This window comes from Oncorhynchus clarkii, chromosome 28, assembly GCF_045791955.1.
Source record: "Oncorhynchus clarkii lewisi isolate Uvic-CL-2024 chromosome 28, UVic_Ocla_1.0, whole genome shotgun sequence".
NCBI classification, from domain to species: domain Eukaryota; kingdom Metazoa; phylum Chordata; class Actinopteri; order Salmoniformes; family Salmonidae; genus Oncorhynchus; species Oncorhynchus clarkii.
The window spans coordinates 29,571,603-29,587,575 of record NC_092174.1 but is presented as its reverse complement, the minus strand read 5'-3'; the positions used below and the strand labels follow the sequence as shown (position 1 = coordinate 29,587,575).

Genomic DNA, 15,973 nt, shown 5'->3' with positions numbered 1-15,973 from the left:
GTACACTGGCTAGGTGACAAAGTACACTGGCTGGATGACATCATGGGAAGAACCACTGTTTCAACTTCTGTCAGATAATTATGGGTGTTAATTCTGCATTGCCACAATTATTTGGATAATTTCAGAAATGTCACTAATTCCATGACGGTATTCTGCCCAATTACCAAGATGACATAGCAGGTGTACTAAGGTTACTTTGTATAGAGGAATAATAATCACATAACACAATTTGGAATAACCTATAGCCTATGGCTTTATTATATCACTGATGGACATGCATACACTCAAGAGAGTTGTCAGTAGCAACACAGACCTGTACCCCAGTCAGTCCAGCCCCAGACCACCTTGGAGAGATATGTTATGAGACTGTTGGCTTTGTCAGAGTCTAGGTCTCTCTCTCCAGACCCACAGGGCCACTAACATTCACCTTGTCAGTCAGATGTCAGTCAGTGTTAGAGAAATTGAATGAGGGTGGGTTCCAAATAATTTGACATCGACGCCGTCACAATGGCAAGGCTCGGCGATGCCAAATTAAAAGTAGTAGGTATGGGTACCTAGGATGCCACAGGTTTTCAATTGGTGCTGGGTCTCTCTGCTCTCCTCAGTCTGTGCTCTGACACGCTACTACATTCCAACCAATTATCTAGCCCAAGGTGGAACAGGTTAACATCTTACCTTTGATGCCTCCTCTACAGAGTCTTTGATTTAATCATGGCAAACTAAAGGTACAGGGTGGGGCATCCTTTATTCTTTCTTTAGTCATCATTCAGGTACAGTTCATGGCAGACGAACAGGGAGAAACTTCAAACGGACACCACTGAGGAAAAACAAATTATTTTTTTTCCCTCTCTTTGATTAACCTCAACTACTGTTGATAGTATCGTCAGGTTTCTGAATAATTGGTCACGTCATAAAGAACCTGATGTTCTCAACTCAGAAAAACAGTACATTTTTGCACACTGCAATGGAGGTCAGACAGAGACGGAAAGCCTAATCCACATGAATAATGAAAGTTCATCAAAACAGTCCTTGATAACCTCCACTCCAATCCAGTCAACTAAATAGACATTCTTTGGTAACATCCATCACTCGCCAACACACACTCATCTTACATTATGACCCACAATGCCCATGCATGGTTGACAATACGTGGCCCCCTTTTTCCCTGAGGAAGTGCATCTTTGAAGCGCTTGTCTCAATCGTCCGTCACACATATCCCTAATAGATATTCCTCATGGCTCCAATGACCCACACAGTCACCACTTATCATCCCACTCAGCACCAATGTGGAATTAATGTTGGCCAAATTAGCTCCCACAAGTTAATGCTACTGGTTAGTAGATACATTCTACAACAGATTTTGTTTGTATCTGCTATAGGAAAGCGCCTCCTCATATTTTTGCAGAAGCTAGGGCAAATGGAGAATGGATTTCTGTCTTCAGGATTGGATTGGGTTTCTTTCAGAATGATTTAGTATAAGGGCTATTGTTTTATTGTGCCTTGTGGTCTGCTTAGCTCCTTATTGTAATTGGGATAATCTTATGCAAAACACCTAAAGTCCTAATTATTTTTGCTGACAATATTTAATTTATAGTGATTGGTCTACTTCATTTAGTCTTCTTCTTGGCACAATCCGCCATCAAAATCTCATTGAAGATGAATCCTCAACGGGGTACCACACATTTCCTTATGCGCCCAAGGCATACAAAATGTTATGTAAATCCCCTTAACGACCTTTTCAGGCCGCTGACAATCGCAACACAAAGGTGATTGGCAGCCGACACCATGGTGCACAGTTATCCTTTGCCCAGCACCACCTCGCTCTATAGCGCCCCCTACTGTGAGAGGCGTGGGGTAGGGTGCCCAGTGGCGGTCGTTGCCAATGGGGTAAAGCCAGCATGGATCCTCTCACGGCAACCATGTGGGTCGTGGTAATAATGTTCGATTTGTTTCCAGCCCCACACACCCCATTCCCTTTGGGGAATAGGCCAGGGCCAATATTCCAGCACATCAGGCGCAGAGGAAGGCATCCATGCCTGTCTGTCTGTGTTCCAGCACGACTTGGCCTTCTTTCGCCCCATTGTACTGCTCACAGGGCAGTCCATTAGTGGTCCCATTGGACCAATCTGCTCCATAATGTGTTTCTATTGTCATCATTATTCAGATTATTATTATTTGCCCCAACCCTAACCCCCACCCTGGAACCCCTGTGTAGTCCTCACGGGGGGGGGGGGGGGGGGGGGGGTCTATACAGTACATGGGCTCCATCCATACACAGACTGTCTAAAACTCTGAAGGGCTACTAATCTGCTACAAGGATGACAAAATACCCCACTGTGACACACACACTAGAGCCCGACCGATATGTTTTTTTGGGGTCCCATAGCAATTCTTTGGGGGGACAAAACGTACCGATTGCCATCCAAAACAGCAATTTTCCAAGAAATGTTTCAATTCTTGATTTATTACATTGTGAAGTGAATGACACATCATGGGAATTGTCGCAAATGTTGAGATCAGCATGAGATTCCCTTTTTTCATCCAATTGATTGAATATCGGTTATTGGTTACCAATGCCGATATAGCGTTAAACAGACAATAATATTAGTGAACCGATACATCAGTAGGGCTCTAACACACACACACACACACACACACACACACACACACACACACACACACACACACACACACACACACACACACGCACACACGCACATACACACACACACAGCAAAACACACACACACACACACACACAGTAACCGACAAACAGCAACACACACAACACACACACACAGCAAAACACACACATACACTCACAGCAACAACACACACCCAAGAGTCCACTGTTCTCAAGTCCCTTACTGAGCGTGTTTTATCCTCTCCAGGCATCATCTCAGAGGGGAGCACGTCTGCCCCCTACTGAGACCAATACCAACTTCCTACAGTGAGAAAAGCCTGTTCTGATCAGCCCGCTGGCCTCCTTCCTCCATTCAGACAGTGCCGACTAGCTCTGCAGACTCCCTGCCTGGTTACCCATGAATTTGCTTTGATTTGGGCATGAATGATTCAGCTACATGAATAACACATCCAGGGTTGATGACCTAAGTTGAAGATGCTACTTCAACATTTCCCATGGTCATATGTAGCCTATAGCGGGTGTTTAACACAGATACTCCTGTAGGCCTTACTGTCCTTGCTGGGGCCCAGTCTCATTTCAACAAAAGGTTGATATGGAGAAGCTATTGACGAGCATAAGGAAACTGTGTGTGTGTGTGTGTGTGTGTGTGTGTGTGTGTGTGTGTGTGTGTGTGTGTGTGTGTGTGTGTGTGTGTGTGTGTGTGAATGAGTGCTTGTGTGTGCATGTGCTTGTGTTTGTGTTTTTTCAGAAGGGCGGGTGGAAGATATAGACCCTGTATTATCTCAGTTGTAACAGTCTGTCCACACATGTGAACAGTCACTCTTTAGACAGTTATTAAGAGAAGAGGAAGAACACCAACATATGGATAATACCACTCTATGGGAGGATGTCCGCAGAATCTCGCCTACTAAAACCAGGTCAGGGTTTGTTGCAAATGAGCATGATTTTTATACGGTGTATATTTCAGGTATGATATGAAGAACATTTCGTCCAGAAACAGTGAATATGAATATTAATAGCTTTTACTGTAAAAAAGGTCATATTTTAGCTCTATTTGTGGTATAAATGTTGTATTTCTATTCATGATGCAGTGAGTAAAATTTATAAACATTGACACACGTTTTGATTGAGCAATTGTTTGGGAAATAATATTAGGTTAAGAAATAAATTTAGATAAATAAATTGTGTAATATATTGAGAAATAAATTGAGAATGAGACCCATGCAGAATGCAGCACCTAAAAAATACTATGCCTGTATTGTAACATACCGAATGCCCTATTCACATATTTTAGCCTTACAAAGAGTATTTCAAGCATCATATGGCGCTTGTTATTTGAAAACCTGCAGGGAAAAAGTGATTTCTCTGCTCTCACATCCGTCCTTGTGGAATCTTGGCTTATTGACAGGATAAAATAAAATACTACCAAAATAAAAATATTTATATTTGACAGGACAGGTGTTTCCCCCTAACCTAACCTGTCAAACATCATCACCTGCACCTGTGCTCTGTGCTCTGTCTTTCTCAGTGTGTCTGTAGACTAACTGACTGGGGATATACAGTGTCTTCACAAAGTATTCACACCCCTTGACTTTTTCCAAATGTTGTTGTGTTACAGCCTGAATTTTACAAAAAATATTTTGTCACTGGCCTAAGTGGAACTTTGTTTTTCAAAATGAAAAGCTGAAATGTCTTGAGTCAATAAGTATTTAACTCCTTTGTTATGGCAAGCCTAAAATAAGTTCAGGAGTAAACATTTGCTTAACAAGTCACATAATAAGTTGCATGGACTCACTCTGTATGCAATAATAGTTTTTAAGATGATTTTTGAATGACTACATCATCTCTGTACCCCACACATACAGATAATTGTAAGGTCCCTCAGTCGAGCAGAGAATTTCAAACAAAGATTCAACCACAAAGACCAGGGAGGTTTTCCAATGCCTAGCAAAGAAGGGCACCTATTGGTACAATAAAAAAAAGCAGACATTGAATATCCCTTTAAGCATGGTGAAGTTATTAATTACACTTTGGATAGTGTATCAATACACCCAGTCACTACAAAGATATAGGCGTCCTTCCTAACTCAGTTGCCGGAGAAGAAGGAAACAGTTCAGGGATTTCACCATGAGGCCAATGGTGTCTTTCAAACAGTTACAGAGTTAAACGGCTGGGACAGGAGAAAACTGAGGATGGATCAACAACATTGTATTTACTCGAAAATACTAACCTAAATGACAGAGTGAAAAGAAGGAAGCCTGTACAGAATAAATATATTCCAAAACGTGCATCCTGTTTGCAACAAGGCACTAAAGTAATACTACAAACAATGTGGCAAAGCAATTCACTTTTTGTCCTGAATACAAAGTGTGGGGCAAATCCAATACAACACAGTACTGAGTACAACTCGTCATATTTTCAAGCATAGTGGTGGCTGCATCATGTTATGGGTATGCTTGTAATCATCAAGGACGAGGGAGTTTTTCCAGGATAAGAAAGAAAATGAATGGAGCTAAGCGCAGGCAAAATCCTAGAGGAAAACCTGGTTCAGTCTGCTTTCCACCAGACACTGGAAGATGAATTTATCTTTCAGCAAGACAATAACCTTAAAACACAAGAAAAACTATATTGGAGTTGCTTACCAAGATGACAGTGAATGTTTGAGTGGCCGAGTTACAGTTTTGACTTAAATCTACTTGAAAATCTATGGCAAGAGCTGAAAATGGTTGTCTAGAAATGATCAACAACCAATTTGACAGAGCTTGAAGAACTTGAATAATGGGCAAATGTTGCACAATCCAGGAGTGGAAAGATCTTAGAGATTCCCCATAAAAACTCACAGCTGTAATCGCTGCCAAAGGTGCTTCTACAAAGTACCGACTCAGGGGTGTGAATACTTATGTAAATTAGATATTTATGTATTTCATTTTCAAAACATTTGCACAACATTTCTAAAAATATGTTTTCACTTTGTCATTATGGGGCATTGTGTGTAGATGGGTGAGAATGTATTTTAATTGATTTTGAATTCAGGCTGTAACACAACAAAATGTGAAATAAGTCAAGGTGTATGAATACTTTCTGAAGGCACTATGTGGGTGCGGGGTGACCGACGGACTTTCATTGGTTCCAGTTGTAAGCAAGCAAGTCCTCTCCAAGTCAAACAGTGCTTTGTTGCTGGATGTGCTTAATTTGGTCTTGTTAAACTGCATTTACTAATGTGTCCCTCGGGCATGGGTTGGGAAGTAGGAAATCACCCAAACTCTACAGGCTAGGAGGATAGGAGTCACAGAGCATGCATTGTTGTTGAGGCCTCTGTTCATTCCCTTGCCTTCCATCTGTCTAATCACGTTCCTGCGTACTAGTTCTGTGGAAGACCACACAGTAGCAGGCTGAGGCTAATGCACTGACTGCTTTTAAGGTACTGAGGGTGTTACAATCACACTGTATTGATGCATGGGCTGGGAGGGAGCGTCGACGCACAATCCTTCATTGTGAAATTGAAGGATTGTAACAGTATTCTTTATTCAGCCTGGTTTGGTTAAATAGAACCCCATAAACGATCCATAGTTTTGAGGAAAATCATTGGCAAACTGTGTGACATTCCACAAAGCAACCTTGCCTACCCCCTATTGTGTATGAACTTGAATTGGTGGGATTTTTCACAAACAGCTTTGATGTATTTGTAAAGAGGAATCTTGCTTTTCATGTCTTTAAATATAGTCCTTCTTTTCTGGTCTTACAGCATGTTTGGATATAACGACCCAACTAATTGTAACTAATTAAAGCTGAATATTTAACTTTAATGATCATAGTTATGACAAAAACTAAAAGTAATGACAACATTGGAATCACTGATACATGTAGTGCACAGACCCAGTTGGGTGGAGCTGTTTTAAGCAGTGAGGAAAAGAGGAAATAATTGACTTGAATCATACTTTTCTGAAACTGATAAAAGTGTCCCACAATAATAATGAAAAGAGCTGACAGCCCAGTAATATTACCTACTTTTTTAACAAACACAAACACAGTGGTTTCCATTTTTTCAACTAAGTAGTCAACTGTAAGTAAGTACGCTATTAGTGGGGAAATCCCAGTCACTTTTTGCTGTCAACCTCTTATGTATGCAGTCTCTGTTTGACACATAGAGGGCGTTAGGTCACTATTGAGAAAGGGATTCCCTAGTGTTAGGTTTATACCAGTATGATACCTACTGCTTATAGCTAATAATGTTTTTTGCTTGTTGTGATATTTTAATGTTTTCAGTGCCATTGCCAAATGTGTTAATGTAATCTGTCAAAAACAGATAGGCTTTAATTACAAAAACTTGTGACTATTACAATTGAAATCATCATGTTTGTTTTTCTAAATGCTTTAGGCCGAAAACCTGATCTTAAAAAATTTGGATTGTAACTACTGCAGTTTACAATTTATCCTGTTGAAATCATGCAGCCAAATCCAGTATATAAGGCATAAATCATGGTACTCTTATCTTATTCTCAAAAGCACTACAGAGATGTACAAGGAAAGAAAATGAAAGGCCAAATGATAAAAATATTAGATTGATCTGGCACAGGACTGCAACATTAAAACAGTGAAACACCAACCATCCAAAATAAAAAAAATAACCATCTTACAGAGAAAACACAGCACTCCTTTACAAGTGAATACACCACTGTCTGCCTGTGAAACAAACCTATGCTGAAAGCTTTTCTTCCTCAGGCATTTGGCAGACCAAAACCACAAATGAAGGTTCCAGTAGTGAGACGGCATTATGTAGGCTTCACTGTGTGGTCCTCCACCAACCACAGACCCACTCTCCCCCCTGCTGCTCTGTCCCTGAGTCCCAGGCACTGCCCTCTCCACTGGAGAAGGGGCAGACATGGTTGACCCTGGTTAAAATTCAACTTGTTGCACATAAATATTTGATTACTAGAATTTGGAATATTTTTGGGGACGAAATGTATTGGAATTCCAGTCAGATAAATATAGGCCAATGTGACATGCACAACAAATTGCAATCACAATAGTGTGAATTAATTATCTTTAGTAGGCCTAGAGAACATCCCCATTCTATCCATTGGAAACATTTAGCCTGAATTGTGTTTAATTGATTTATTATGTTTATTTGTTAAAGGATAATGTACAAAGGCTAAGTCTCAGAAATTAGAAGTGATGCATTGCCCCAGATTTAGCTAACAGCTAATTTACTTATCTGCAGTCTCTGGGCAGGTGAACATATAAACTTTAAAACATTATATACCAACAGACAACACACACATACTGTACATCAGAATATAAAAGCACATTCACAATTTGCTCTCTTTTGAAATGGAACCAACTCACACTTGAACATTTGGTTATGAATAGAATAGTCAAGTAATGGAACATAAAGTTATACATCTATTCTTGCAACCAACCCGGTGGCAGCGGCATTATGTTCTCTTTTTCCAATAAGATATTTTTGCTTGCTCACATTAGCATCTATTGTCAATGTATGGACACCTGTCTCACAGTCACACAGAGGACATTGTTTCATGATAAGCTATTCAGTGGACAAGGTCTTGCCATGCCAGAGAAAGGGGTGATTCTGGGCCGGGTTGGCTGGCTGGCTGGCTAGCCTCTGCACTCCACCCCCATAATGGCAACAGCTGAGCTACCCTGGTTTCACCCTGAGACCGTGAGAAGACAGACATGATGAAAAGCCAAGTGTCTCGTAGACACCCCTCAAATGCCCCCGATTGGCACTGCAGATTTGCCCACATGAATAGGCCTATGTGCCATTGTACATTGTACAGTGGCGGCAAAATCAAGGGGCAAGGGCGGTTCATTACTTTACTCAATCTAACACCTGGGAGACAAGACAGGACCTGTATAGAAAGAAACAAGGATGTTTTGTAGTGACAGCAGCACCACCACCCCTTGACTTATAATATTATTTCTACACTAGAGTAGAACTAGGACAACCAATGTCCATAAGTCTGATGATGAAAACATTGGATTGGATTCATGTTCATGGGTTTGCTATGACTGTAATGTTTTTCAAACAGTGTCACAGGTCATGGTTAGAGATACAGAATCTTGTTCATACCTTATCAAACATTTCAGTGTTGTAACTCAATCTGCCCTGTTGCTAAGCCGTCAAGGAATAAAGGAGGGTTTGAAATGGCCTATAATGGAAATGTTGGTCCTTAGTGAGTTTGAATAAGACAAGGCAGTTTACCACATGCACTCTTGATTTTTTTCCACAAACTGATGGTCTTCCATTGTGCTAGGTGTGGAGAAAGAGGAGCTGGGTCTTTTTAGCTTTGGTCTGGATCTTGTGGGCCCTGCATCTGGCCTTTAGTGAAGTCATTTGAAGACATGTAGTCTCCTGAAGTCTATGGCAGAAATAATGAATTTTGTCATAGTGAATTATCTCCCACCTGGACAATCTCCCACCTGGACAAGAAGGGAAATAATTATGTGAGAATACTATTCATAGATTACAGCTCAACACCATAGTTCCCTGAAAACTCATCACCAAGGTAGGGACCCAGGGACTGAATCCCTCCCTCTGCAACTGGATCCTAGACTTCTTGATGGGCCGGCCCCAGGTGGTGAGAGTAGGCAACAACACCAGCTGACCCTCAACACGGCGCCCCTCAAGGGTGTGTGCTTAGTCCCCTCCTGTACTCCCTGTTCACATACGACTGTGTGGCCACGCACAACTCCAACACGCACAACTCCAACACCCTCATCAAGTTTGCTGACGACAAGACACGACAGTCACCGACAGCGATGAGTCAGCCTACAGAGAGGAGGTCAGAGACTTAGCAGTGTGGTACCAGGACAACAACCTCTCCCTCAATGTCAGTAAGACCAAGGAGATGATTGTGGATTCTAGGAGAAAGAGGGGAGAGCATGTTCTCATCCACATCAACGGAGCTGTTGTGGAGTGGGTCGAGCTCTTCAAGGTCCTTGGTGTCCACATCACTAAGGACTTAACATGGTCCACACACATCTGCACAGTCATGAAGAGGACACTGCAGTGCTTCTTCCCACTCAGGAAATATTTGGCACAGGCCCCACGGATCCTCAAAAAGTTAAACAGCTGCACCATTGAGAGCATCTTGACTGGCTGCATCACCGCATGGTATGGTAAATGCATCACCATTGACCGCAAAGCGATACAGAGAGTGGTGTGAACTGACCAGTACATCAATGGGGCTGATCCAGGACCTCTATATCAGGCGGTGTCAGAGGAAGGCTCAGTATACTCACAAGATACACACTCACACACACTACATTGACACTCCTACATAAAACCCACACACATTCACATGCACTACATACGCACATACGCACACACACAACACACACACACACTCACACACTTTTTCACTCATCATTTGCTGCTGCTACTCTGTTCTTTATTTGATATATTATATATTATATATTATATATTCTGATGCCTAGTCACTTTACCCTGCCTTCATGTACATATCTACCTCAAATACATTGTACATCTGCACATTGATCTGGCACTGGTACTCCCTATATATAGCTCAATTTTTGTTTATTTTATTTTATGTCTTGTGTTGGTATTTTATTTGTCATACTTTTTTAAAACTGCATCATTGGGAAAGGTTCGTAAGCAAGCATTTCATGGTAAAGTCTACACCAGTTGTATTCGGTGCTTGTGACTAATACAATTTGATTAAAAAGAAAAGGAAAACACTGTTTGCCAGTAGAGCACTCTTCAGTAGCTTTCACTATGCTGTACAGGAAGAGAGTAGATCAAGTTGACTGAATTCTGTTTTCAAAATGGTGCCCACCTTGAACTTTATCCAAAAAATCTAAATATTTATAGAATGGCACATCAAATGGTAAAACATTTTTCTAATTGGAGATCATATTCAATACAATATATCACAACCCTTAAAATGTTGTCTTTCCCTATAAGTTTACCTTTCGGGCCATGCTTTTGGCATTCCTAAAACTAAAGTTATATAAGAAAAAGCAGTGTGTGCGTTTTTTATTTTCATATAATCGAATAATTATTCTCACGCACCTGCAACAAGCAAACTCATGTTTTAGCAGCACAAAAATGTGAAAATGAGTGTCATTCGCCTCCAGCCCATAGGGCGCGACATACCAAACGCTCTGTTTCACGGAAGTCGTTCTGGAAGCTCTGACGTGGCCAAATAATAACCCGACATCTTGAGGAAGGAAACGCCTTAAAGAGGAAAGAATTGAAAACAACTGTAAGCAGAAAACTGTCATTTTTACGCTTGATGTTGTTTGAATATGATAATCGTCACATACATTGTATTTAGCTGTTTAGCTATATAACGTAAAGGGGTCTCATTTCCTGGGGTCTAGCTAGTTAAAAGGGTATCTAAAAAACTTGCCAGATGGCTGGTTAGGCTAGCTTGGCGCCGCTTGCTAAAGCTAGCAAAACAGTCAGTTATCTATTAGAGAGCTAACTTATAGTGGTCTTTCGATATAGCTAACGTAATAGCCATTTGTCTTTCACTGCAAGGCAGTTTTCAACGCGATGGTTGTTACCTTCATTTATTCAACTGATTAGTTTATGAAATGATTTGTGTAACGTTAGCTAGCAGCTATCTAAGCATTGACGCGCACTATATGGTTAGTTAACTAGCGTCTTGTTTTTAGTTATATTGCTAGCTAATCAACTAACATAGTTGGCAAAAAGTTGATATACTAGGTATATTAAACAACTCAGTTTATAAGATGGGTAAACCTGTATTTGGCAGCGCACAACTACACACTGACGGTTACAAAATTGGGTTCCTCTTGTTCTCTTCTAGTATTCCTACTGCCAAAGGTGAATCCGTCTTTCACTATGGGGAATTTATTTGCAAGCCTCTTTAAAGCATTTGGCAAGAAAGAGATGAGGATCCTCATGGTGGGTCTCGATGCTGCTGGTAAAACAACAATCCTGTACAAACTCAAACTTGGAGAAATTGTAACTACCATTCCAACTATAGGTAAGTAGTAGCACTGGTGGTGGCATGTAGGCCCAAGTGTTGTCAGCCCAGTTTGTATGAATATCATATTTTGTGTAACGTTGAGACTATTTAAAAATATAGAATTAGAAACAACACAATTTCCCCCTGGACATGTTCACTTGCATCAAATAGATTGTGCGGGTTATTAATATCTTCTTTATTCAATTCAGGTTTTAATGTTGAGACAGTCGAGTACAAGAACATAAGTTTTACAGTGTGGGATGTCGGTGGTCAAGACAAAATTAGACCGTTGTGGCGTCACTATTTCCAGAACACACAGGGTAAGATGTGCTGACAGCAAGTCATTTTACTCCTGTCAAAGGAGGACCAACAGACTAGAGATGTTGACTCAAAATGTTTTTATTTTGGTGTGTTTCAGGTCTCATCTTCGTTGTGGACAGCAATGACAGAGAGCGAGTGAACGAAGCCCGCGAAGAACTGATGAGAATGTTGGCAGAGGATGAACTACGAGAGGCAGTCTTATTAGTATTCGCTAACAAACAGGTACTCCTACATTTTTCACCTGTCCATTGTGTGAAAGCAAAAAGCCTCCAACTTGCTTTTGTTGTATTAATAAAATAGAAAGGACAATATACCTGTTATATACTTTGGATGTCCTTCCCTGGCTTGGCTTTTGTCTCATTATGGGAGAACTTCTCTTTTCAGGACCTCCCAAATGCTATGAATGCGGCCGAACTCACAGACAAGTTGGGACTGCACTCCCTCCGCCATAGAAACTGGTACATCCAGGCCACCTGTGCCACCAGCGGAGACGGTCTCTATGAAGGACTGGATTGGTTGTCTAATCAGTTAAAAAACCAGAAATAGGCCTAATCATCATAATCCACTGTCCTCCTCAACTCACATATACCCTTTTCACTCTATCGTGCTGACTCAAACCGTACGGTGGCTCAGATGATTTTCTTTCACTTTGTCCTTTCCTGCATGGTTCTAGCAACTGTGTGGTAGAAGAGTTACCAGGCTGGCGCAGTACAGCCCTGCTGGCGCAGTACAGCTCTGCTCGGCTCAGTTTGGCTCGGCTCAGTAGTGTGAAAAGTGTAACACTGTATCTTCTCTATCTTTGCTTTGTACTCTTCTGATGTTGAAAATTAAGTTACTTTTGTCAAAAGTACCTACTGGAAAGCTGCCCTCATTTCTCATCTCTCGTTACAACAATACACCATATGGGCCAGGGAGGATAATAACCCAATCATGGAAAGCTGTCTGGGTTTCTTATTTAATGTAAATAGTCTTGTTTTGGATGGTGAGGGGTTTAAGAGGCAGCTTATTGCAGACTTTTAAAAATCTACCTTGGTTATTTCCTCCTCTTGACTCTTGGGCAGACATGCATGTCTAGTAAATAGAAAAGGGAGGCAAAAAATAATTGATGGGACCCTATGTTTATTGACTTTTTTACATAAGTCTGCGGGTAATTTTTACTGAAAGGAGTGTTTCTCCTGAATTAAGCATACATACAGATGTACAACTTTCAACAATTATGGTTTAACACCTCTGACGGCTACAATATCCTGCTCCCCCAAAATACCATTTAGCAAAACACTGAAGAGCATATTATTGAGATGAGGCCTAAAACAGGTTAGTGGGCTTCAAAGTCAAACTCTTGTCGACACTTACCAGCTTTTGTTGTTTGTCAGATCTTGTTGGCTTTCATTGAGAAGTGGCTGCCATGCAGAGTAACTATGTTCCTCCATGAATCTCATCATTCACCTGCTTTGTGATGGACAGAGGTACTGTCTTGTCAGCATTATGATGTATGAAAGTGGCTCAGGTTAATAATCATGTGTACTGCCCTTGTCGCAGTGAGCCTGAATTTAATAGCAAAAAAAGTGCATGATGTGGTCTGTATGTTGGACAAATGCATGTTTAAGACACACAGATTCTGTGCAAATCAACAGATTTTCACAATGCCTAGAGAAGCAGAATTCCTGCCTATCCATTTGCTATAATCCATGTTCTGTGCAGAATCTAATATCTCGAACACGTTGATTGTCAGCGGGACTAGCTAATTGATTGTTAAACATTTTTGTCTAAATAAGCATTGTCATTACTCTTGTCAGCTGCAGGTGCTCAAGGGTTGGGATACCTTGATGTCCTCAACATCACCATCACAATGACTTAGCGCCACAACAACCTTGTAACTCAGGGGTCTTCAATCTTATCTTTCCCCCTTCCAGGCAAACCACTGAACCAGGGACTCCCATTATGTTAGCTTAAACATTTTTTTCCTCATGTCTTATCAGGTGAATGTCAAGGCGAAGTAATCAAAACTTTTTGAAATGAATAGATTTGGTAAATGTTTTTTCATTAGTTTGACCTCCCCACATTTATAATTGGAAGAGGAAGTGTAAACTCTAACATAGCCTATTAGCTAGAAAGGTAACTGCAAACACTTTCGCTAAGCGCAACTGTTTAGCTTGCTATCCATGGGTTGGCAAAAATGTATGTCCAAGTCAAGAACACTTACCAGCAGCCAGTAGCACTTACCACACTGGTAGCCTATTTTTCAAAGCCAATGTCAGATACTCCAGTGAGTGTAATTTGTTCAATATTAGGAGTGGAGAAATAAAGTTGACGTCATGAGAAATAAGATATTTTCCTCTTTTCTACTGTAGGTATGTCATTCAAAATGTGTTTAGTCTGTTGCTAGCGATATTCATAAAAACATTGAACCCCCATCGCAGACACCCGGTTGTTTACCCCTGCACTCAAGGTATGATGCTCTGATATGACAAAAGCAGTCGTATTCTGATGTCCTCCATCATGACCTGAAGACCTTGTTTTCATCCCTTTTTATTGGGAATGATTAAAGTATATTAATAGTTTTGGAACAAGGCATGCATCAATGTCAGTGGCAATAGGAAATGTATGAACTCCATATTTTTTACTTAGTGGGCACTAGTATTTTTTTGTCCTTCGTAGCTCATGTTGTCCTTGGCTAAGTTCTGGGGGGATACTTTTGTCCTCATGTCAAAGAAACATGCTGTTCCATTACAAACCTTTTGTGCTTCTTATCAAAAGGTTCTGGGTGTTATTCCACCAGAGTGCTATGGACATTTCTTAGTCTTTCTTTTAAAGCAAGGCATTGGATTAAAACTGATTGCCTGAACCTTTTGTTGAAACGTTAATCTCTTTAGCAGAACTTTTGTCTAAACTTTTTTTAAATTTTTATGTAAAGTTATTCCAGCTTAAAATTTTTTGGAGAAAAGCACTGTAATTAAAGTGATTAGAGACTGTTTACATGTTCTGTTATTTTTCATGTAATTCTCTTTTAAGTTATTGGATTTGATCATGCTGACATTGCACCGTTAACCTCTATCTCCTCCTTGGACTCACAGGGCTGAAGGCACAGTGAACATTATTGATCAACAGCAAGAAAGGCAACATATACTGAATCTGCCAACTGGCACAATTCAAATATTGTACATTTTACCATTTACATATTTATTATTAATAACTTCCAGGTTAGAAACCCACACTGCCCCATGAGTAGGAGTTAATCAAGCCTCTTTCCCCATTATGAATTCAAAATGACTCCTAATCTAAAAATGGACTTTGCCTGTGCTTTGGTCAGACAGCCTTCTCTTGTCCCAAATCCGCAATCACACCCAACTACTCTCCCCCCATGACTTGGACTAAGAGAGTGGATTGGTCCAAGGTGATGGCAGCCAACTAACCACCCAACGCGGGTGTTGAATAAGTTACAAATGGCTACAGCTGGGCCTGTCTGTTACATTTGGTGTGCGCTAGGGATGGGCAGTGGCAATAATTGGGGAGCAATTTATGATGTTCTTTCAGGTTGATTAGACTGCTGGTTAATGCAGCCAAGCCTATAAAACATGGCAGAAGTATGGTGGTCATGGAAGGAGGGGGCAGGAGTCTTGAGTCCCTTGCAGTGTAACTTTGTCCATCAGCTTGGTTTGTGTATGGCAGTCCTAATGGTACTCTGCCATATAAAAGACCACTGTTTTTTTTTCTTCTTTGCACACTCCTTTGTGAATGTCTTGCTCATTTTAGTTCACCATCAGGTGCTAGCCAGTAGAATGCCCCCTTTCAGACCTGATTTAAGGCAAATACAAACACTACACTCCATTATGACCACTGGAGTGCATTGTATCTTACCCCAGCCAGGGAGGCAGGCAACTGAACCTAGAACAGAAAAGAGTGATGGGGCAAAGGAGTTCTTGCTTGATAGAGGAAAAGGAGCAAAAATGCTGAGTAGTGTGAGGCACAGTGGGATGGAGAGAAGTGAATATTCTCAACTGATGACGAGACTGACAAACCAAAGAGGAGA

The 15,973-nt window shown here is 40.9% G+C and overlaps 1 protein-coding gene across 1 annotated transcript; it reads left to right on the top strand.

The window, feature by feature from the left end:
* The first annotated feature begins 10,791 nt into the window (after positions 1-10,791).
* On the top strand, positions 10,792-14,917 carry LOC139387472 (ADP-ribosylation factor 1-like). Its single transcript, XM_071133705.1, has 5 exons — positions 10,792-10,890; positions 11,461-11,640; positions 11,832-11,942; positions 12,041-12,165; positions 12,328-14,917. Exons 2-5 carry the CDS (start codon positions 11,496-11,498, stop codon positions 12,487-12,489), a joined length of 543 nt encoding a protein of 180 aa, XP_070989806.1. The 5' UTR covers positions 10,792-10,890; positions 11,461-11,495; the 3' UTR covers positions 12,490-14,917.
* The last annotated feature ends 1,056 nt before the right edge of the window (positions 14,918-15,973 follow it).

What these genes read in the sequence shown, in the direction of transcription:
- LOC139387472 (XM_071133705.1), top strand. Translation starts at nt 11,496, where the DNA reads ATGGGGAATTTATTTGCAAGCCTCTTTAAAGCATTTGGCAAGAAAGAG. An exon ending in AACTACCATTCCAACTATAG is followed by an intron (nt 11,641 to 11,831) that starts GTAAGTAGTAGC and finishes TATTCAATTCAG; the next exon opens with GTTTTAATGTTGAGACAGTC. An exon ending in CTATTTCCAGAACACACAGG is followed by an intron (nt 11,943 to 12,040) that starts GTAAGATGTGCT and finishes GGTGTGTTTCAG; the next exon opens with GTCTCATCTTCGTTGTGGAC.